Raw genomic sequence first — 23,579 nt, 5'->3', positions numbered from 1 at the left:
CATCTCAAATATGCAGCAAAATGAATGTTTGCTTTTAAAAGGTGACCACTGTGATATCACTTTAGAACAATAGAAATGAATTGAAATTACTGCAAGAGATCACAGATTGATTATATGTGAATTGACATAGCTGTTAGAAATACATTTAAATACAGTCTTAAAGAAAACAGTTGGAAAATGTATTAATGCAAGAGTTCCTAGCCATTCAGAGAGCCAACAGGGAGCTCAGGACAAATATATTATGCTATGTATCAGGCATCTTTCTTTTTTGAAACACAGCCAGAACACTGATTTAATGAGTGAAGTAACCTCATTTTAAGTAACCGACATCTTCCTTCATAATAAAGTAAAAAATCATGCCTTTTCATAAGGACAGAAGATAGTCTCCTTAATGAATCATGTTTTTCTGACTATGAAAGTCACTACACTCCATGCCAAAGCTAAGGTTGAGGGGTAATATTTATAAGTAAGGGGTCTAATTCATATCTAGTATTTCAATTAAATTATATAAGAAATAAATATCAATTTTTATTTCTAAATTAAAAATCTTATATTAAAGAAGATTCCTATTCAGATGTCATGAAGATGGCAGGCTACTTGGAGTTCCTTTTATAAATCTCAGTGATTCTTTCTGTGTTCAGCCTTGATTTTGCACTTATTATAGTTCTGTTACTCCTGATTACCACTCAATAATCTCTCTGATATGGGAGATGAAGTTCTCTGACAGCAAAACAAGAGAGGAACAGTGTCTGTCCTATGTAGTTACTTATTTTTATTTTGGGAAAGCTCCCACAAACTTTGAGACAGTAAGCCTTTCTGTTGCTTTCCACTTTCAGTTTCTTTACTTGGAGTTGCTTAGTTGTTTTTGGCATTGCATCAATAAAAGTCATAATGTGGACTTATCCACTTGCTTTCTTGGCCACTTTTGCATTGCACAATCCTTTGCTAAAAGTGCCAGAGAGAATAAGAGGATAAGTTAACGTCACTGTGCTCTTTGATGCAGCGTCAGTAGCCTTTGAGCACAGGCAAAGAAGCTGAAGCACTTACGCCATCCTTTGAAGAGGAGCAGGGAAGTGGAAAACCAGAGGGAAAGCAGACAGGTTCACTCTGAAAGAGCCGCTATGTTTTTGGCACCCTAAGCGCTCTCCAGCCACTTGAAGGATTCCACAAACCAAAGTTCTCCGCTCAAAAGGAATGGGAATTGTTTTTAACCAAGCGTCCCTGCAGAGTCTTGGCAAGACTGACAAAACAAACTGAACAGAGACGTGCAAGAGTTTTGTCACAAAGTTCTATGAATTTAAACAGGGCACTGCTGTTCAGCATAGAAAAATTCATCAAAATGTTTAAGTCCACTACTAGGCCTTTACCATCCCTCATGCAGTTTTAATTCTCCTCTACACACTGGAGCACAGAGACTGACTCCAGTGCATATTTCAGTTCTGTAGCCCAGTATGCTCTAGACAGAAATCTCAGCTGGAATCTGACAAGTTTGCGCAGAGAGACTGCTAGATCTAGACTTACGCAGATCGTATGGTATAAGAGCAGCACACAATAGCTGAAAATTTATTTCAATCCCTATTCAGTCACTATGACCACATGAATAATGCTTTACTCTCATCCATGCAAAAGCTGTATGTGCCAGTGGGTTCATATGATCTAAAGTCCACTGATCTGTATTCAAATACAGGATGAATTTCCCTGAGGAAGAATTCAGAAAATTCTAAGTGGGAAATTGAACCAACATGCAAGATTATTCAGACCCCCAAAATATTTATGGTCATTCTTAACTTTCTTCTTCTGAAGTCTTCATGAAGTTATTGAGAGTGACAAACCTTCATGCCACCAAAATGTGAGGCTCCATGCAAGTCAGGAGTCAGTCACAGTTTTGAAATGAATGATATGGTATCAGATCTTCCAACACATCACTTATCACTATCAAAGTTTTCAGAAAGATAAGACCTTCAGAGGTAATATACCAACACAAAGTAAGAAGAAAGATAAGTTTGTTTTTTTTAATACCTATGAATAAAATATAGATCCAGTACTGCTGTGAGATGCACAAATATAACAGTAGATAGGAACCATGCAGTTATACCAAATAAATGACTCTAGCCTGAACTGAAAAAAAAAAAAAAAAAGAGAGAGAGAGAGAGAAGAAAAAAAGAGTACCTTTATAAGATTTTATTTCTCTCATAAGGTTTGCAAAATAAGTCTTTTTAGAAGCAAGGTATAGGCTTTGTGATGATATCCCTAGCGAGTACAGGCAGGATCTGGCCATAAGAAAACTAAAAATAAATAAATAAAGACTTACTTGCCCTAGAGAACACTGATGTTCTCCAATTATCGTAATTACAAAACATAGTATGTGGCCAGGTGCCAAGAAACACCAGATTGAAATAGGTTGCTATTTATCAAGTTAGGAACTTAAACACTTTTCAGTACAGCCAAGGCACATGCATGGAATGAGGATCTCACGTGAGCTATTTGACTTATTCATGTGCTTAGGAAAATATATCTACTTCTACGAATTCAAGGAAAAAATACTAAGAGAAGGCTTAAAATAGAATTCATGATAAATTCATTAATCAAAATTGCAGATTTTATTCCAGGTGGATACTTTGTAGTTTGCAGAGTACAGTTGTTTAGAATACAAAGGAAATAACATCTTCCATGTTTCATATATTTAGGAGTATTTTTAAAGTGCCAACCATGACAATCAGGGAAAAAAAAAATCTCAATTTTCATGAACACAGTCAAATTTGTTAAAGTGCAATGTTAGCATTAAAATTATCAAAAAACATAATGATTTTGCAAAGTCAGTCCATGATACACAAATAATACTTACAAAAAATGAAATTAAAAAGATCAAAAGATTAGAAAGTTGTAGGATTATGGTGCCTAACTCAAGTATTTTGAGTTTTATCAACACTTTACAATTTAGTAATAATTCATTAATAATGCAGTAATAAATAACCCTTTCTAATTGAAGGTAGAATAAGACCTTCCATGTCAATCTAGTCTGAACAACAAACCAATGTACTTATTTCCTGACTTATCACGTTACCATTGTTTGAGGTAAGAGTTTTTCTTGTATGACACTTCATGCATTATTTAAGGGTGATATTGATGACAGTAGTGTGTATAAGGCTCTAAGTAGTGTCGGAAACTGTTGATTTGCCAAATGAGTATTTTAACCACAGAAATAATATATTCTCTTACATATTCCAAGACTATTACATATGTTGACAAATGCACGGCATATCAAGGCCTTTCCTTTACGTCTTAAAGGACAGGTCTTTGCCTTTCCATGATCAGCAGTGCCAGGAAAAAAAAAAAAGAAAGAAAAAAAAAGCTATCCTGAGATAAAGGAGAAGGTGATAAAAGGACAGAAAACAACTTAAGAATAAGCAAACATTTTTCAAATTTCCAGAAATATACATCCTTGGTCTTCTGCTGTACATAACAGTACAGCAGCTTCTTCATAACATCCCAATAGAGGGGAATGCAAGTTGGGTGATGATGTTTATTGATAGTATTAAGTTATTTAAGGTAGTTAAAAAAAGAGATATGAAAACAAAGATTCTGAAATACTGAGTGGCAGACAAAATGGTAGATAACATTCCATGTCAATACATGCAAAGTAATGAGTACAGGAGATTACAGCCAACTATACATACACAGTAGGGAGCTGGAAATGACCCATCAGCACAGTGGAAGGATCTTGGAAAAACTGTGAAGAGCTCTTTGAAAATGTCAGCTTTAGTTTATTCAAGGTCAAAAAGCAAAAAAATGTTAAGAGTTATTAGGAAGAGAATAAAGAACAACAAAAAAATCCAACTATGTAAATCCACAGTACACCAAACTGTCAGTGTATGCAGTTGTGTTCCCTTTGAACTAACAAGAATGCAGTAGAACCACAGCAGATGGAGAAGGACAACATAATGGAACACCTTTTTGGAGGGAATAGTTTTCAAGTTAGAAGTGTAGGACTCTTCAGCTGAAAAAGAGGTGGCTACGGAGGATATGCTAAAAGGCTACGAAACTGTGAAAGACAAAAAAGATAAATATGTGAAAATTTTGCATTATTTCTCACAATAAAGAAAAACGAGGTGTCAAATAAAAGAGCAGGTTTAAAGGAAAAAAGAAGTACTTTTTCCACACAGTGCACAGTTATAGAGCATGGCAACTTGATGTTATATATGCAAAGAATATAAACTCATAGAAGATGCATAGCATTTAGATTCATAGAAGTCCCATCTGGGACTATTGGACACAAAAATACAACAGATTTAGGAAGTCCTTGAACTGCTGTTTGTTGAAAGCTGGGAGGCTTCACTGCAGAAGTTTCTCTGTTTACATGCTCTGATCTTATTTCTTACCCTAGGAATCCACTACTGATCACCACCAGGGACAGAATATTTGGGAAGATGAACTTTTGATGCAGTAAATTCAGCCAGCCAACCATGAGAAGGTTCTGTTGATTAGACATCTCTACAGTGATTCTTATTGCAGTTAGTAACTTCAAGTTTCTCAGCTATGCTAGGCTGGTATCTTTTCTTTTTATGTCATAAGGGGGGGGGGGGGAATTTACAGCAGTACAGAAAATTGGCAATTCAACTTTTTTTTTTTTTTTTACTCAATAGAATCAAGATCTTAAATGCTGGAGGACTACTTCAACTAAGGAAAAGCCATTGGCATGCCAAGGAACCACAGAATATCTGTACTAAAGTATCATCACATAGATATTATTTTGTATCACTACATCTCCTTATGACTGAAGCCAAATCAAAATTTTAACATGCCATATGGCATGGAATATCACATTATAGTTTATTCTTTTCAGTATCTATGCAGTTCCATTCTTCTTCTGAACACTAATGTATTCAGAAGGTATGCACACAGAGGTATGTTAGTAAAAAGTGTGCGAGAAGTTTTCCTCCTCTGCACAACTTAAACTGAGAATGTAGCCTTAGCCCTGTGGTTCCCTCAAAGGTAAGGCTGGACCTTACAAGTAAGGCAATATAACCAATAGCTCCTGTCCAAAGTGTGGTTCTTCTTCCTCCACTCCTTTGCTATGTACTCCCACCCTCTTCCTTTTATCAACATTGGTGCTCAGAGTCAGCTATGCTGGGAGCCAGTCCCAGGATGCAAATTGGCAGAAAACTAACCCCCCCAAAAAACAAACAAAACAAACAGATTATTTTTCTGATTCTTTAAGTACTTGAATCAATGTCATAATCAACTCAGAGAAGTGCCAGTGGCAGGAGTGGGACAGAGGCATGCAGCCAGCAGTTGAGTCAGAGAGGTAGTGCCAGCCTTTTTAGCCAGAGCCAGCTGTCAGGTTAGCTTAGCTGTAACATACAAATAGTGCAATGAGAGACATGCAATCCCCAGATGTTCTCTCCCAGTTCCAAGTACACTTGGAGATTTTAAACTTTTTCTTAACCTATAGGACAGACTTCTAGAGAGATAAGTATATCAGTCAGGTGTCTGAACTTTGAACACTTGCATTCAGATTCAGTAAGATTTAATAAATTAACCTTCACAAATAGACCTAGCTCTATTTCCAAGGAATGGTTTTACTAGTACAAAGCACAGCTTATTCTGGCAGGACTGTGGCCATAGCAGGAGCTTTTTGCTAGTATTTCTGTACTATTAAAGCATCCCAAAAGTAGACAAAGTTTTGCTTATTTACTTATCAATTTCACTAGATATCAAGCAAACTTCAGAAGGATTGTAACCCTATTCTGGAGAGCTGCAACTCAGCCTTTGATAAGACCAGCTGTATCCTAGTCAAAGTGTAAGATTTATTTTTTTTAGTAGTATGAGTATATCTGATGAATTTTCTTTTTTTTTTTTGTAATTGAACACCCCCATCTAGCCCTATCCTTTATTTTTCAATAAATAGCCAAGTACAGTTTTAATTTTATCAATACTTGGCTGTTTGATATTTCTAGCATCCATAAAACTCTGATTCAGAGGTCACAGAAACTTCTAAAACAAGATCTAAGAGCTTTTTTTTTTTTTAATCTGGAAGGCCTATTATGAATATGCATCTTGAAAAATAAAGTGTATATTAAGTGTCACAACATGCATTTGTCTACATTCAATTATGAACAATAATTATATAGCTGCAAAATCAGTAAGTAGTTACGAAATTACTGAAAGGAGTTTGCCTGTATAATTAACACATTTCTTGCATATACACACAGTGATAATGACCAGATTTTATTTTTTTCCCAAAGGAACTTGGTGTCATTGATTGCACAAAACAAATCATGTTTCCTTAATGAACAATCCTATCATTTATTGCCCCTTCTTGGTTGTTCAGTCTGTGGCCCCATGCCTCTTTTATGGTTTCATATTCATATCTTGCTCTTATTAAACCTATTAAATAGCCCTGATTCATTTATGACACATCATATGGAAAAGACAGTGGACAGTCACATAATTACAGACTTTATTATAAAATGTGTGCAAGGAATCAAATTATTCTGGCATTTCCTACCTTTGATCAAGCAGTGCAGAGCTCCCATTGTCTCCCCAACCATCCTCTCTCAGTTCCCAATCCCCGCTCCCGCTTGCTTCCCCCACTTGTTACAGTCTCCCTTCCCACTCACTCTATGGCTTAGTCTTTTAAAATAGCCTCTTAGCAAATTCCTATGCTCTTAACCTCCCTCCATAACCTTCTACTCCCAATCTTTCTTTGCCCAGAGAGTCCCAGTTCTTCTTCCCCCAACCATATCTATTCAAACGCTCTTTCCTTCCATACCACTGATTCCTTGGTGTTCCCTTGACCAGACTCTCAGCCTCCCTCTGTCTCCTGCTCATGAATCCCCTGAACATCAGTGTCCGTCTCTTTGGATGGACCCTTTAAGTGTTATGAATCCCAAACTCTTGCCCAAGGCCGTCCCTGGTCCCTTTGGATACTATTGCCAACATTTAGTCCCACTCTCTCCTAAAAGCTGCCTGTCCTCTTCTGCTCCTATTTCCCCACTCCTTCTCCCTAAGGATATCTCCATATCTGCATTAAATTCAGGCAATTTCACTTCCATGTCACTTGTGCTCTAGAGCAGGGGCCACTGGAGAGCAGATGGGAAGAAAAAAAAAAAAGGGAGAAAAAGAAATAAAGTCCTTGCTCCAAGTACAAACCTAACACAGTCTAGGCCGAAGTGTGTGCAGTGCAGAAGGAATCTTTGAAGAATACAGCTGCTAAAAAAATCTAGCTCTAATGAGTACATCCAAATTCCATCTTCCAAGATACATAACACAGGAAAATGTATATTAGGAATGGAAACAGGTGTATAACTAAAATCAAAGTTATCCTTTTGTAGAATCTCAAGGAAGAGTTCTGCAGTATTTTAACTCAAGAAAACAATATATTCTTCCCTATTCTCATTTTACAAAAAGGCTGGGAAGCTTTGGCTCAAGTTTTCCAGAAAAAAGGTCAACCTGAGTAAAATACTGGGAACAAAAGTGTAATATTACAGAAAGGTTTGAAAAAGTCACAACAGAAAATAAAGTTTAAGGATATGGCCATAATTGAAACAGTTAAAGGAGTTTAAGATATTATTGCCCCTTTGTTTGGGGATGAGATGAGGTAACTAATTCTCTGATTGCTCTTAGCCTAATATTATAACATTTGTGTTGGTTAACTTAAGTTAAATTGCTTTTCTTGATTTAAGCAAGCATGTCTCCAGGACACACACATGCTCTGTTCAATCACATGTCCATGCTGAGAGAGAAATCACTCCAAGCTGGGACAGACAGTTACATCTTCAAATGTGTTAGTACAATCCTCTGTTATCACCTTCCAATGGAAGGTGTCAGGAAACCTGTGCAATATTTGGTGTTACCAGCCCTTCTTATAGTAATGATATTTCTCTGATACTTGGAGAAATAAACAAATAATACATAGTACCAGCACAGGAACTAGATTTAAACTTTTCTGCAGAAGCAAGAATGAAGAAAAGATGCCCATTCCTGTTAAACCTTCTTAAAACCTCCAATAACAAAATTTTAGCATACCTGATTTGATCTAACTGGTAAAGAGGGCTATAGGTTAGCCTTGAACTATGGCATAAAATTGAAATTCAGAAACATGCAAGATTTAAGCCTCCAAATAACATACCAAAAACAGAGATTTCTTAAAGCAAAAACACAAATAGAAATTATGTATCACATTATTAGAAACATACAGGACTCCAGTCCAGTAGCACATGCCAACTTAAGTAGAAGACTTTCTTGTTATAGTAGCCTCTTTTTGCTCAGAAATTCCATCCAGCCTAGAAGCTTGGGAGAGAACCTATGTTATTTTGAAACTTCTTAAATGGTAACTTCTTAAGACATAATCAACTATTATGAATAATCCACTTTTGTAAATTGGACCCTTACACTGAGGAAGACTCCTTCCATTCAGGACAGCTATCAGAGATAAACCCATTAATATCAGTAGAATATGACACTTGATCCACAAACAGGCAATTTTTAATCTCACAGTTTACCCTGTGCTGTTAAAAAGAAAAAAGAGAGTGAGAGAGGCAAACAAGTAACAAGTGCTTCAAATGAGAAAACAGGCAAGCTAAAACTGAAAGTATGCTGATAAAGTGACAATAACTACTCTATGAACATTTCTTTCCGGATTTCACTATCGGTTTTTCCTTACCATATATTCCATATTGGAAGCTGGTGGATACACCTGACCCCGTAATTTATTATGAAGATCCAAGATACTTTGCATATCACTGTCTGTGATAGCCCTTTTCCCTCTCTGCTTGGCGATCCACCACTCACCATCTTCATCCATGTACTTTTCCAAAAGTTCCTCTAAGACCGTGGCATTGGGAAGAATCATTGCAGAAACTGCTTGAGCTATGAATAGCAAGGTAGTTACTCTGAGCCATTCCTGTACTACATACTTCATGATGAATGATCTCAAAATGCTCAGGAGCTAGCTCCAAGACAAAGTCTTTCTTCCAGGTCTGTTACCTGTAAAGGCATAAGAGAGAGCAATGTAATTTTGAGGTTGAAGTACTGGCCTGTATGAATCTGCTGCATAACAAAAGTCAAACTGTAGTGGGTAGAGAGTTTGCCAGTGTTGTTTTAGGGAGACAGACTAGGATGCTACATGTACTTTCCACCAATAAATGTATGCTGTGATTTTTGAAAGATAGCTTATCTTCAACCTTATGAACTTAGGATCATTTAAGTGGCTTTATAAAGTACATTGGCACGCCCACTTCAGTGGCTGCCTACAAGAAAGCATGCTTTTCATATGTACTTAGATGGAGCCAGGCATTAATGAAAATTAGACTTTAGATAAGGTCTGCCAGTACTGGAATTTATGAATAAAAAAAAGCATTTCAAGCTAAAAGGCTTGCATTCAATGCTAAATGTAAACTGAAGAACTCAAGAAAGTTAATACAAAATATACACTTTTGGTGCATTTGAAAATACAATTTTGATTAAGAAAGAGCTTTTGTTTTATGATTTCCAAGCCCCTAGTAAAACTAGAAGTATTCAACTCTGTCAAACAAAGGGGGGGGGGGGGGGAAGAGAGGGAGTGATTCTATTTACTGAACAAAGAAAAGCATAGCTAACTCTTTGAAAAAGTAGTACTATCAAAAGCAGAATATTCCAAGACCTACTGCTACAAGGCTGAGTACTTATCGGCAGGAGAGCCCGAGGGCTTCCTCACTCTGGGTCAAACTGCATTAATACCGCCACATCGACCGCGCTGCATCCAGCCGTGAGAGGAAGACAAAAAGACGAAAAAGGGGCAGGAAAGGACGCTGCCGGCCGCGCCGCCGGCACCAGCCTGGAGCGGGGGCCCCGGCCCCGCCGCCTTTCGGCACGCCGGGAAGCCGGCCCCGAGCAAGCGCTCTCCGCCGGGGCTCCGCGGGCGCGAGGGCCCTTCCTTACCCCTCCGCCGGCGGCCGCCGTCCTGCCGCGGGGCCCTCCGTGCTCGCCCGGCGCGGCGCGGCCCGGCCGCGGGCGCGCGGGGCCGGCCAGGGAGGGGGGCCGCTGTGCGCGCTGCCGGCTGCCGTGCCGTGCCGCGCCGCGCCGTGCCGTGCCGTGCCGTGCCGTGCCGTGCCGCGCCGCGCCGCCCCGAGCAGCTCCGTGCGCCTCCGTGCCTGCCTCCCGGCCTCCCTCCCCGCCGGGCATTTATCGCGGGCGGCGGTGACGTGCGCGGACACCACTCCCCGGCACCCCGCCGGGGCGGGCCGCGCTCCGCTCCGCTCCGCGCCGCCCCGCGCCGCCCCGGGCGCCGTCCTCACCTGGGCGAGGGGGGACAGCCCCCACCCCCCCCTCCGGGGGTTCCCGGGGTGCCGCGGGCGCCGCGGCGCCGGGTAGTCCGGCTTCAGACCGCGCAGCATCCCGGGGGCAGCAAACCTCAGCCGGGACTTCTGCATCCAGCCTGGTTTTGGCCTCGATCCTACAAATGCCCGAAATAGGACAAGACGGGGCCCTACGCCCTGCCACCTCCAGCTGTTGATAGCTGGGTAGGGGATGCTAAGTCAGTCGCTCCTGATGCTGCAAAGCAAAATGGAAAAGCCGGTTGCTCACACATGAGCTCTGCAAAAGCTGAGGACACATGAATATGGCAGGAGGTATCAGGACAGGAATTTTATTGTGGATTCAGACCAGCTGCGTGAGACCTCTTCATGAAGTAGAATTCAAAAACTTTTAATCACTCGTGTTTCTGGCAAGACACAGGGTCAGATATGTACTTTTGCACTGTATTTGCATCAACGTCTCATAGTCTAAATCTTTTTATGCAAGCTGATAAGGACAATGTTTCATTTATATAGTATAATTTGGTACAATGAGCTAACAAATAGTACAATCAAGCAGATTCCAGTCTTTACAGGACTGCTGTGCCAGCTTGCAAATGCTTGCTATCTTTTTATTTTCAGAAACTGAGACACTGAGATTAAAATTCATCAGAATTCAGCTGGCTCCAGACATCAGCTCTGTAAATACTTCTGTAAATACTTCCAAATTTCATGGGCCCATGAGAAACAATGCCATGCAAGAAACCCACTGCTTCTTATTGTACTCTTTCTTTCTCAGTTTTAGTTATAATTTTCCTAACCACTATGAACCAACTCTGTGTTGCAGGGTGCTATGGGTATTATGCATCATGATATGCAGAATTGTGATGTTCCACATGGATTCAGCTTTATGACTTTTTCTTTGTGATGCTGAGGCACAGATTTCTGCACTGAAGTATCATCAGCTAAACTTCTTTTCCTAGCAAAACTGACATCTGAAGTTTAAGGCAAAATGCCATTGTGCAGCTTGATGCACATACTGGGTATAAGTTCTTTTGGGGTTTATGCACCAGGATGTCTGTCATTTTTGGTACAGAAGGATGAGCTATACTTATAATCTATTCATCCAAAAGAGTTTGAGGGAAGAGGAAGGAAACCAAAAATTAGAAGAACTTGATAGACTCTACAAGCCAGATCTGGGTTTTTGTGATACTCACATCCCATTTATCTTGCTAGATGTACTTGCAGCTTTGTTAGACCTCTGGAGGTCAAGATGTAGCCTCTATACACACAGAGCACAGCTTCATTATACCACTTGATGAGCAGTATGTGTCATACCAAGCCATTTATTCTTTGGACCGCCCCAAGTGTTATTTCATTAGAAAATAGCAGAAAAGGGGAATTATTTTTATAATAGTTTATGGTTGCATATTATCACAACCAACAAACTAAAAAAAAAATTAAAGGAGTGAGGATATTTATGGGGTTCCCATCAATCACTGTAAAGCACTTTAGCTGCTCTCCTTATGTCAGTACTGGGCACCCGTTGAGCTTGAAATAGAATATATAACAAAAGTCATCTTGCGTCTTTCATTTTGAGTATCATTATACTTTTTAGAAGTCACTTGATCATACTTGGGCTTTGGCAAATTGAAGACCTTATCATATTATCATGCAGGTTTTAGATTTAATATTAAGGCAAAGAGAGACAGACCTCATGCCAACTGATTTTTTTTGTCAGTTAATTTATCAGCAAGTGAATAAACCCCTTACACTCTGTGACTGTGCCCTTTGTATTTCATTTATGGCTCTATGATTTGTGACCACATAAAAGTATCGTGACTTTGACAAATGAGATTTTGACCTATCCACTAATTTTGTGTATCCATAAATGTAATTGCCTGAATCTGTTGTCTTGATCAACTTGTAAGGAAGGAGGAGACCATTTTCTCGTTTTGTGTTATTCTGGATTGGTGTAAACCTCTGGCACAGAGTTTGCAACTGCCATCCTTAATTTAAAATTGTTATACTAAACAGTTAAGCACCATTACATCTACTGAAACAAAAGCTGAATAGCCTCCCTTCCCAAAGGCACATGCAGGGCATATGCAGACAGACAGATTTATTAGCTGTTTTCTGAGTGAATAGCAAAAACAAAAAAGAAACGACCTGAAAGAAATCAATAAGGGAGCACCATGTACCTGCTGGACAAGCAATGCCAATAAGGCACAGAGAAAATTCCAGAAAGGAAGATTTTAACCTAAACATGGTTTAAAGTTTGAAGGAAATAAAATCTTCTGCAGTTTGAGTCTTCCTGGGTTTGAGGAGACAGGATTCCAGCAGTCATTGTAAATAAACAAAGGACTGAATGAAAGATATTTTACTTCATCATCAATATGTTTTCCTAATAGAAATAATACTCAGGGCCCCCAAGTGTGGAGAATTGAGTTAAGAAATGGTGACACCACCAAGTAGGAAAGACAAAGTCTCTAATACATATAAACATATATTTAGCAAATCTGCTAAATTGTAAAAGCTGAGACTTTAATTCAGAACAGGCAGAAGAATCAAAATCCAGGCCATCTTTCGGCTGATTATAAACATGCTTAGTTACTATACCTTCTGTTTTGGTACTTGCCATTGCAGTATCACAGCACTGCATTCACATAAAATAACTATTATAAAAAAGTCTGATTCATGAAGGGACTTGGGTGTCTAACTGCCACTATTTTCCAAATTCAGGCACCGAGATTCACAAGACACTGTTTTTTACCTGGTCCTGTACGGAGCTAAGATTCATAGGAACATTTTTTTCACCTCCAAATCTGCCAAGCACCTAACGTGCCAGGCGGACCCACATCACTGCCTGTGTCACCAACCTGCCACCAGACATATAAGCTCCCATTACTTTCTCAAAGCAGGCATCCCCTCTCGACCTATCCCTACAACACTGTAAACTGTTCCAGATGTCCACAAAAGATGGCCAAGCATGAGACTTTTTAGGAGATGTGTCTGTACAGCAGGAGACCAGTTTTCAAATTTCAATATTTGCCTAATGTGGAGCAGGCTCCTGAACGCTCCTTTGCTAGGACCTAGCAGAATACCTTTCCCACCATGCTGTGGAGAGGACTGATTTGATTTTGATTTTGGTGACTCTTGTTGAATCCACTCCATTTTGCAATTGAATATACATGGGACTAGGGAAAGCAAATATATTCATCTACAGGTTGGTGGTTAAAATGGAGGAACTGTGCTCAAATCCTTGTTTAAGCTTTTGCCCAAACTGCCTCTGCAGTTTCTGGATTTTCTGCCTGGTCAGGTTTTAAAAAGTCTCACAAAGGGCTTCTGGCAGGAGCAATGAAAGAAGTGAATCTTCTAGTGGTAGTATTTGTGCTCTTCTGGGTGTGTTGGGAAACCTTTGTCCAAAACAAAATTATTCCAGTGTTGCAAGAACTTTTGATAGCTGAATTTCTTCAGCTGAAAATGTCTTGGCCATGTCCATTGCTGAGGACTTTGGGAGCTGTTTTTTTCTGAAGGAGTACAGCTATGTTTATGCTTCAGAGACAGAACTCACAAAAATTTAATGGGGGACATAGTTTTCCTATGGCCACTTTACCAGGTTAAAAAGATGTCTAAAGTTTCCACAACATGTCTGTCAGAAATCACACAAGTACCTGGGCACTTTACATGTCCCAGGTAGCATTTCAAAGCATTTTCTTTTATCAGCAAGTCTCACCATGCATTCTTTGGTACAGTTTGCACAACCTGCTGTTCATCCAAAAGTTGATTGTCCTCAGACATTGTAGCATCTTAAGATTAATCGTTATATTCATTGATTTTGGTATTTCACCAGCAGAGCTCATGAAGAGGATCGTGATTTCTCATTGTCTCTCAAAGAAACTTGAAAAATATTTAAAAGAACAGCTTTTAACAAAAATACTCAGAACACATCACGGTTACTGGCCTTTGGTAAAAGGAGCCACTTTCCATTATCATGTATTATCCATCATTGTGATGGCAAGAAATATTGGCAGAAACATTGGTCTGCATCAAATTCATCGGCTATTTCACACAAGTGCCTGAGAAAGTGCTCACAAATGTCTTTTAGAAAGTAAATGAACTAGTCAAATTTAAACTGGGTTATAAAGATATGTGATATACACAAAATAAAGTTGCAAAGTGATTTCTAGAGCAATTATTTGAACGTATCTTATACTTAAGTTATAAATAGTTGTCATGAAGATTTTCTTTTTATGTTACTAGTTAAAAAACTTATTTTAGAATTGAATGCAATGATTGCATGAGGACAGAATTATAATTTTATTATCATTGTATTATTGTGAAAGAGTCACTCTTGCCTATTGACAGTGATCAAAACCAATTATTTCTTCTTAGAGGAGCTGCTACTTTGCTTCTAATTGAGATTAAGAACAGCTTTTTTTTTAGTTTAATTTTGGCCGAGATCGACAATGAACAAAAGTTATCATCAATTAACATTCTGCAAATCTTACGAAATCAGAGAAAGATTTTAACCAATGGAGAAATGTCAAAGCTACAGGCCACTGGGGAGCTGGAGTATGCAGAAGGCAAGCTATCATTAGGAAGAAAAATGTCACAACTTAAATTACATTAAAGATAAATATTAGAAGAAAGATACAGGAAATTCTTCAGATTTCTGAACAGTTCTTTATTACAAAACTGGTTAATTTGCTACCCTTACCTCTTAAATATATAAAGATTAAAAATTAGTTTGTTTACCAAACAGAAAAACTACTAAAATGAAGAACAATTGGACTTTCGCAGATATAGTCTCTGACTACGTAGTACTCACCGTATCAATATGGTGGTTCATAAAATATAGCTAAAGACAAAAACATACTTCTCCTTTTACTCAGTGTCACAGGATAGAATGAGTCAAAATGTGAAATAGTTGGTTTCAGTTCTCACCCCTCTCTAAAAGGATTTGAGCCTGATTAACCCCCCCCAACCTGTATGTTACTGGCGTTCTCTCTGTCACTGCTCTTTCAAAAAATAATTAAGCATTCTTTCAGCCAGGAAGATGTGTAGAAATGCTTTTGAACCCAGGGATGAGGACACTTCTGGAAAAATGACATCACACTGAGAACCCATATTTACATTTGATGTATTTGAAATAAAGTACTAATTAGGGCAGGTATGTGGTGCCTTTAATCTTCTTGTGGATTTAGCCTTCTGTCTTTGCTCACTCCCAAGCTCGCAACCATCTGCTTCTCTCATTTTTCCTCTGGTCTTTGTTATGAGCATGCTCAGGTTTTTTTATGCCTCAACACATATAACCAAACAGCTCCAACCAATTAAAGCCTTAAGCACAGTGTTTGCAGTCCTGTCTCAGAAACTCTTTGTTCCAAGTCCCTTTGTTGCTGATTGATTTGGAATAGGACTGAGAACTGAGCTGGTGGTTTTTATTGTCTCCAGCTATCTGAGCCATAAAATAATTTAACTGGAGAAAATGTTGCTTTTGTGGTCATAGAGTGTTACAGAGACAGGATTGGAGCATTTTTCCCCAAACCCACTTTTACTCCTAGATAAGTAGGTATTGTTATGAAAACTTTTGAAGAAAAGCTCATGATAAACTACATGTAGTTTTCTATGTTTTTAATATAAAAAGTGGCTGACAGTTTAATTAAAAATTTATATGTATGAATCATATGAACTACAGGTTTGAGGGAGAAAACCAAAGTGTAAATCCCTTCCTGCCAGTCAGAATAGAGCATTTAACTTCACAGTGGCTTAAAAGTGTAATTGTAATGGTTCTGTGTTGTTCAGTTTGATGTTGTGAGTGTCATTAATGTCTGGCTTACTCTCTGGAAAAGAAATGTCTTGATTTGGCTGTATCACGTTTCTAAAGTGAGATGGGTCAGTGTTAAAAAGTAACATCTTTGTTAACATAGGAATTACAGCAAGCAACAAGAAAAGGGAAAAAGATATTTGAAAATGGGAATTGATGGAGAAGTATGTCCCTAGACCAAGACCAAAATCCTTTTCAATGAAAATGATCTGTGGGGTGAAGAGATTTTTTTTTTCCCCCCAGGTAGTAAATTCCATCTGTCCAAGCATCCTGATGGCTTGTCTTAGTTGGATGTCATAGAAACAGAATCACTGAAATGTTATAAAGTTTAGGTAGTTAAAAGTGTAATTTTATTTTATTTCTGAATGTCTAAATCTAAGCATAGCAATTTGTTTTAATCTTTGAATTGTAAGAATAAACTAATAGCACAAGATTTGCCCTGCTGGGTCAGATCAATGGTCCATCTAGCCCAGTGTTCTGTGTCCAACATCAGCAATAGAAAGGCTGTTTAGGGAGCCTGTGTGTGCCTGGCCGATTTCTGCAGTCTGCTCCCCTTGCAGACTGACCTGCATGCCAGCAGCGGCCAGCCAGGAGAGAAGGAGAGGCCCTGCCCTACCACCTGTGTTTGTGGTGGGGCATGCCAGCCCTGCAGCGCAGGAACTGGAGATCCCCACCACCCCATCTGCCACCCCCAGACTCCTCAGTTTACCCTCGTTTGAAAGGAGAGGGACAGAGGAATGTACATTTGTCCATAAATGTATTTGTTTGATCATGGTGGTGAGAGTTTTGTAAAACTTTGTAGATTTTCAGCATGACGATTGCCGCTTACAATGGCACAGCTGAATCGTAGGCAGTCTGCAAGTATCAGCCTAATACGTTTTACCAGTGACAAAGTCTGCAGGGCATGCATCTCTATTCCCTAATGAAAGCATCTGGACACAAAAGAGCAATGACTGGTGACAGTACATCACCCTACAAAGATGAAGTGATCCTCGCTTGGTGGGGAATGATACAGTCATCTGTGCTGAGCTCTTGCTTCACTGAGTGTGAAGAAGATGCTAACTGTGATCATCTAGAAGCCATTGACTCTAGATTTGAGTTATTATATTGCCAGAAAATTCCAGACTGACAGTTGCTGTATGTGAAATGTGCATTTTGCTGCCTGGAAGGAAGGTGGAGACCAATTAATATCAGATTTGATGCCATTAACTCCTATTAATGTTTACCTGCTTTATTCGTCACAGCTACAGCAAGGCAGTTGGTGGCAAAGTACGATTTCAGGTGAAGTCCTCAACACAGAAGCACCACCACCCCTTGAAACTGGAAGGTCCTTTCTCTGACAGAGGAAGCATCTGAGTATTGGTGTGAATTGCGCAGAAGTGGCATGACCAGTGCTGTGAGTTATGTAAAAGTAGTATCAGGTCAGTACTCCGAATCCCCCTAGTTCAGAGCTGTTATAAGTGAGCTGAGGAGAAAAGCATGACAAGTCAAGGGGAGGGGAAGTATAGGAAGTACCACTGCCATGGCCCCAGAGCTAGAAAGGAGCAAGTGAAATGTTTGACCGTCTTACTGACAGAAAGGCTAGGGCCAGGTTGTGTCCCCTTTATAAATGCATATGTTTTGTAAACCAAATACATACCAAACAGGATCTATAGACCTGCTTCTATACAGGCTGATCTTTTTCTTTACTCAGTTCCCTGCAGTATATCATATCAGAGAACTTCAGACATCTTGCCTGGCCATAGAGTGATCTTGACCTAGGAAACCTGGTTTCACCCTTGGACATCCTCTGCTCTAACTGTGACTGTCTCTTGGACTCAGCTTCTGGGCTGACCCACATCACCATGGGTCATAAAAACTGTGTGTGCCATGCTGAGGATTAGAGGTATAAGAGGAAGGTCCACTTCCTCATGCACATCAAGCTTCTCATGACTGGAACAGAATAACAAACCAAGCTGACAATGACACTGGTAGAGCATCTTCATCTGCAAAACATATTCAGGTGCCTATACTGAGCCATTTTCATCAGTATCTGCAGCATATCACACCATTTCATGGAGCTACTTGTGAGTAGCTTTCACAGCAAGCTTTTTTCTAGCATCTAGTACAGCCAGCACATCTGCCCAAGTACAGATGTTAGATATCATAACCCACAGTGAAATACAGAATGATGTACATCAAAAAGTACTTAAATGTCCTGGGCCTTACTTTAACTGAACCCCATGTCATTTTAATTTGGGTGAGACCAGACAGAGGTGTCATAATCCCATTGATCCTAGTGACATTCCCCTAGAGGAAGAGGAAGCTCAGCATTGACGCTTTTAAGAGATATGGGGGGCAGCTGCACCCAGTAGTGTCAGAAGCCAAAGGAATAACAGAGGTACTGGTGAAAGTTCCTGTGAAGCAGCTAGTAGGTCTAGGGCATAGACCAGTAACAGATAATCCAGCAAAATTTCTTACAAAGTTAATCCATTATTTTTCCTGAACAAATCTGAATGGGCACAGGGATATAGATCAGACAGAATTATTTGTATTATCTAGCTGTTACTATTTAATTTGGCTCTAGAGTCCTTTAGCATCTCATGAAACCACAGCCTAAAGGTCAAGTTATATTACCATTCTCCACATACTGATAGTGCAACTGGAACACTCAGAACACAATACTATTCAAAGATCAGTAAGAATGTTTAATTCTGATTTTATGTTGGCTATATTCTATGACTGAGCATTCTAATCTTTCTATTATAGGTTGTTAGTAATTCTTTTTTCTTCTGCAGAAATTACTCATATCCTGTTAGGCAAGAACAGGGTCATTACAAATTATACCAGCATGGACAGTTGTGATCAATTTATTAAGAATTAATTTCTGTCATCATGCATATCACCTCAGTTTTCAATAGTAACTCATTCTAGATAGCAAAAATCAACACAATTCTTAAAACAAAGATGTTAAGATTATTACTTTTTATTATTATTATATTTCCTGTGAATTCACAGATAAATTTAATTAAATGTGTGATTCAATAACCTCATGAAAGGAATAAATGGTTTAAAAATTGATTAATAAAGGAAGATTTAATTAGAATTACAAAGGACAACTAAACCTATGAACTTTGTCAGTTAGAATATGGCCTTTTCATAAGTAGATCTTTGAAGAAGGTGCTCATTAGCATATTTCTATATTTTGCCCAGCAGCACTTTGGCCAGACTTATTCAAGTTTCATTAATATTTTAAAATTTGTGGCAAAAAATATAACTTTAATTATAGGGTTGGATTATTTGAAAATTAAAATACTGCCTTTAGCTGTACTAAAAGAGTGCTCAGAAGAGACCTTGTGAGAATCTTATTTTTCCTTAAATCCCACAGGATGGAATCAATTTCTATTTTAATTAATAGCTTATTTGCCAGTCATTTACAATTCAGTGTGTAGCCTTGACTGTTAGCACCTCTAAATATGCATTCCTCACAGTGGGTAAATTGTCTTTCCAGTATCAGGCAAGGAGCTCTGATGCAGTACCTTTTCTGAGGCAATGAAGGCTTTGTGAACCTTTCCATGTGACACATTTGGTTGTATCAAGGAGAGAAGAATATGATCATAAAACAGCAAAACTGATGATTCTGCCTGTTGCAGGGATACCACGACAGGTGTGGACTGCCACCACCTCTAGCAGCCACAGCTTCCAGCTCTGCGCCTGGTTGCGTACAATGCGGGAAGAAGTGCTCTTCACCCCTCATTTCTTCTTTAAACTTAAGGGTGTCAAATGTTGATTGAATGAGGTCAGCTGAGCACCAATTTCTCCTCCCCACTTCCTCCTGTCCCAATCCTAAACTCCCCCCTTCCTCCACACTTCTGCTGTGTCTTTCCACAGACAAGCAACCAGATCCCCATATACCCACTCTTTCACAGCAAGACTCAGCCCTTTATCTTAAACCTCTTCAACTTTGTTATTGCATGTGCTTACCTGCCTCATATTGGGCCCTCAAACTCATCTCCTTCTCAGGAACAATCCCCTTTACAGTTCCCTAACTTCCTACATCACCTCACAGAATGACTGTATAGATATTTCCAAATAGATATACAGTTTATATACCTTCTTTTTACTTGTGTAGCATGGGTTATGCTTGAAAAAAATCCTGTATTTGGTATCAGTATGGGTATCCTGATGGCTAGAAAATATAAGAGGATGTTTATTAGAGAGCTCCTTTTTAACGGGACTCTCCCATTTTGCCAGTCTTGCATAACCTGCTGCTCTGCACCTCTCTCTTACCCCTAACCCACAGTAAAGAAGAGATCTTTTGCTGAGAGTTGAGGAATATGCTGCATCTGTAGCTGCTATGGTGGATGACAAACCCACACAGCTATAGCAACAACAGTAGGATTTGTGAGGAGCTGAGCTGCTGCTTTGAAAGAGTAACGCATTTAAAGGAGTACATGTTATACTCATCAAAACACCGATCTGTTCTGTGAATACTTATGTTATAAAGCGTAATTAATAGCTTGCAGAATGTGGGGGCCCAGAAAAAGGAAGTTCAAGCAAGCAGTCTAGTAAACATTTTGCAAAGAAGCTTTCAGATTTGCAAGGCCTATTGGCACTTTCTGAAACAGTGCCGCCAATGTCAGCCAGGTAAGTGCCATGGAAAACACCACCAGGGTAAATACTGAAAGGTCAGCTTTCCTTTTGTGCCAATTGTGTGTGCGCGTCCTTCAACCATCTTGCTTTAAACAGATTGATATCTGTATGTGCACAGGTATTAAAACATACATTCTTACACTGGTGCCAGTGTCTGTTTTTGCTAAAGAAGCAATATTTAAATATCAAACAAGAGAGTTTCAGAAGTGTGGATTGCAATATTTTTACACTACAGTTTGTTCTTGCCTTAAAAAAAGGGGGAAAAGAGACAGGTCTTTGGTGATGAGGGTGAAAGCATTGGGATCTTGGCATCTTTCCAGCACTGTGGTACCTGAGGATAAATGAGGATAAATTTAGTGAGCTATATGTCTTTTTGTGACTTAGTCCTCTTGAGGATACTATGAAATTTAGGGAAGAAAGTGAAGGCAGCAAAGTTTACTCAACGTTTGCTTTCTTTGGAAAAGGAATTTGATGTGGATTCATTTAAATTGAGTTGTACCATGTGAGAAATACACTGACTGCAGAGAAGCTGTGAATGTCCAAAATGCAGCAGAGCTGCTGAAATTACCGTCTGGATCTCGCAGGGGACCAGGAGAGGGCAGGCATCTAGAAGGTTTCTGCTTCTTTCTTTCTTTCTTTCTTTCTTGAACACATCAGAGAGGATGCAAAGGAGAGTGTGGAGATATAACTGTTAGGGTCATTGAGCTGAGCAATTATGTCAGTCTCAAAATGCTACATGGGAATGAGATCACTATTCACTTCTCTTATCACTAATGAAAGACCTGTAACTTCCCTACATGCCAGTTCATGGCTAGAAAGGGGAGATTTTGATTCCCTCCAGTTTCCTCTGTGCAGATCTTATTGATTCAGTACTATCCCTCAATTATTACAGAAAGCTTGTATGTACTTTGCGGTTAGCAATCAAAATACTGTCGTGTTTGTGTTCTCTGCTAGTGGTTGCCATTGCTGTAATGAAATAGCACATAATTTCTTGTCTCTTTAAAAACTAATCTAGCATTAGGAAAATAAAGTTTTAACATCTGAATATTTGTTTTCTGTAATGTACTCTATAACAAATCTGATATAAGCACACATCAGTTTTAAATAAAAGACCTCACAATAGCACTCTGAAAAATAATTAATAAAATAGGAATATACTGCCACTTATAAAAAATTACCAGGGTGCATACTAGGGGTGTTTTATTAAAAGGTGCTTATGCCTGGGGTAAATATTGCTCAGTGAGAAATTTTTTTGAGGTTGAAAGTTTTTGTGGGAAGATTGTGAAACATAATTCTTGTGGTTCTGGTGAAAACTTGTGGATGACACATTATCCATGTATTGCGGCATTTTTGTACTAAATATTTCATATCACATGAATTTACAACTGAATTATGAGGTATAAATGATAGCATATCACATGTTCAGAATAATATTATAACAATAAAAAGCCACACAACATTAATGTGGTGACCCACCTGATACTGGGGAAATTTTAACTCCACATACCTTTTCCCCTCAGCCGCATTTCCCCTTCACAATCACATCCTGACATCAGGACCACCCATTCAGTGACATATGATAAGGTTTTGAAAAATGACCTGTCAGCAAGACTCACATGTATACTTAACTAATCATGATAAAAATAACAGAAATTTCTTAGATTCCCAAAATATACATTAGAAAAAAATGCTCTAAGAAAGTTATATAATGCATTATTTCCAGATGTATAATAAGTAGTATGTTTCTTTAAAAAATGCTAGGAAAGCATTTCTTCCAACATTTAAGACAGTCTAAGCGACAATGGCACATAAAGGGGTCAACATTAAGTACCGAAAAGATAGCTTGGCATCTGTAAGGTCTGTAATGATCTCCCCAAGGGGACTAAAGGTCGAAGTCCTTCACATTTTAAAGCTTTTTAAATTTTTTTTTAATAAGAATCTTATACTATAATGCAAATATTTCCATATGAAGAATAGTAATCTAGAACATCCAGGTGAAAATATTTCTGCTCTATTTCATAATTCCTGTACCCAACTGATTATCCAACTTCCATACCTCACCAGGTTGCTGTTTTCAACACAATATCTTTGTATATATCTTGAAATACCTCCATGCTTTAGAAATATCTCCCAGGCAGGCCTTAGACCCATGGCCATTAGACCACAGTCTAATGGTACAGTTAATAACACAAGCCAAGGCAAGATGCACACACTTCTGCTGTCTAAATGGAGGGTATCCTGTTGTCCAAAGGAACCCTCAAGAAGGCCAGCTGACATTTCAGATCTGATAAACAACCATCTGTTCTTGATAGAGCCTACAAAAATTCCTAACCAAGACTGCTACATTTTGAAGCAGTCCTAGAAGGCTGATTTAAATAATCCATGAACAGTTGCATACCAGCTACTGAATATGAGGAATCCACTAAGTTTACCTGGAATGTATTGATTTTTGGTTTGGGTTTGGGGTTTTTTTGTGTGTGCAGGATTTAATATTATGCCCTATATTTTGTGCACTAACAACCATCCTTTATCAAATTCATGGATTTTTTCCAGTTAGCCTTTTAAAAACATTTTCCATAATTTGTTCACCACAAGATTGTTCCTGCTGTTCATTGCCTGCCAGAATGATTTTTCTCAGTCTCTTTTCCATTTCATAGCTTTCCCTCCCTCTTTTGATCCTGAATCCTTCTTCCCTGTTGTCTTTTTACCCACATTGTTCTTTTCCTTTCATTCTTGGAACAGGGGCTGTATTTGCTTCAGTATCTCACTTTCTTCAACACTTCACTGTCTTTCTTTGCTTTCCTTGCCTTTTCATCTTCTTCTCCACTGTCTCTTCCTCCCAGTCC

The 23,579-nt window shown here is 39.0% G+C and overlaps 1 protein-coding gene across 1 annotated transcript in view; it reads right to left on the bottom strand.

The window, feature by feature from the left end:
- The window catches only part of CRISPLD1 (cysteine rich secretory protein LCCL domain containing 1), a 41,952-nt gene extending 31,963 nt beyond the window's left edge, over positions 1 to 9,989 (bottom strand). The window contains 2 exon segments of the mRNA XM_067290566.1: positions 8,666 to 8,988; positions 9,922 to 9,989. Coding sequence (XP_067146667.1) covers positions 8,666 to 8,923 — 258 coding nt within the window. The 5' untranslated portion in view covers positions 8,924 to 8,988; positions 9,922 to 9,989.
- Positions 9,990 to 23,579: the final 13,590 nt, after the last annotated feature.

This window comes from Apteryx mantelli, chromosome 2 (assembly GCF_036417845.1).
Source record: "Apteryx mantelli isolate bAptMan1 chromosome 2, bAptMan1.hap1, whole genome shotgun sequence".
Taxonomy (NCBI): Eukaryota; Metazoa; Chordata; class Aves; order Apterygiformes; family Apterygidae; genus Apteryx; species Apteryx mantelli.
This window is presented reverse-complemented; position numbering and strand designations above follow the sequence as displayed.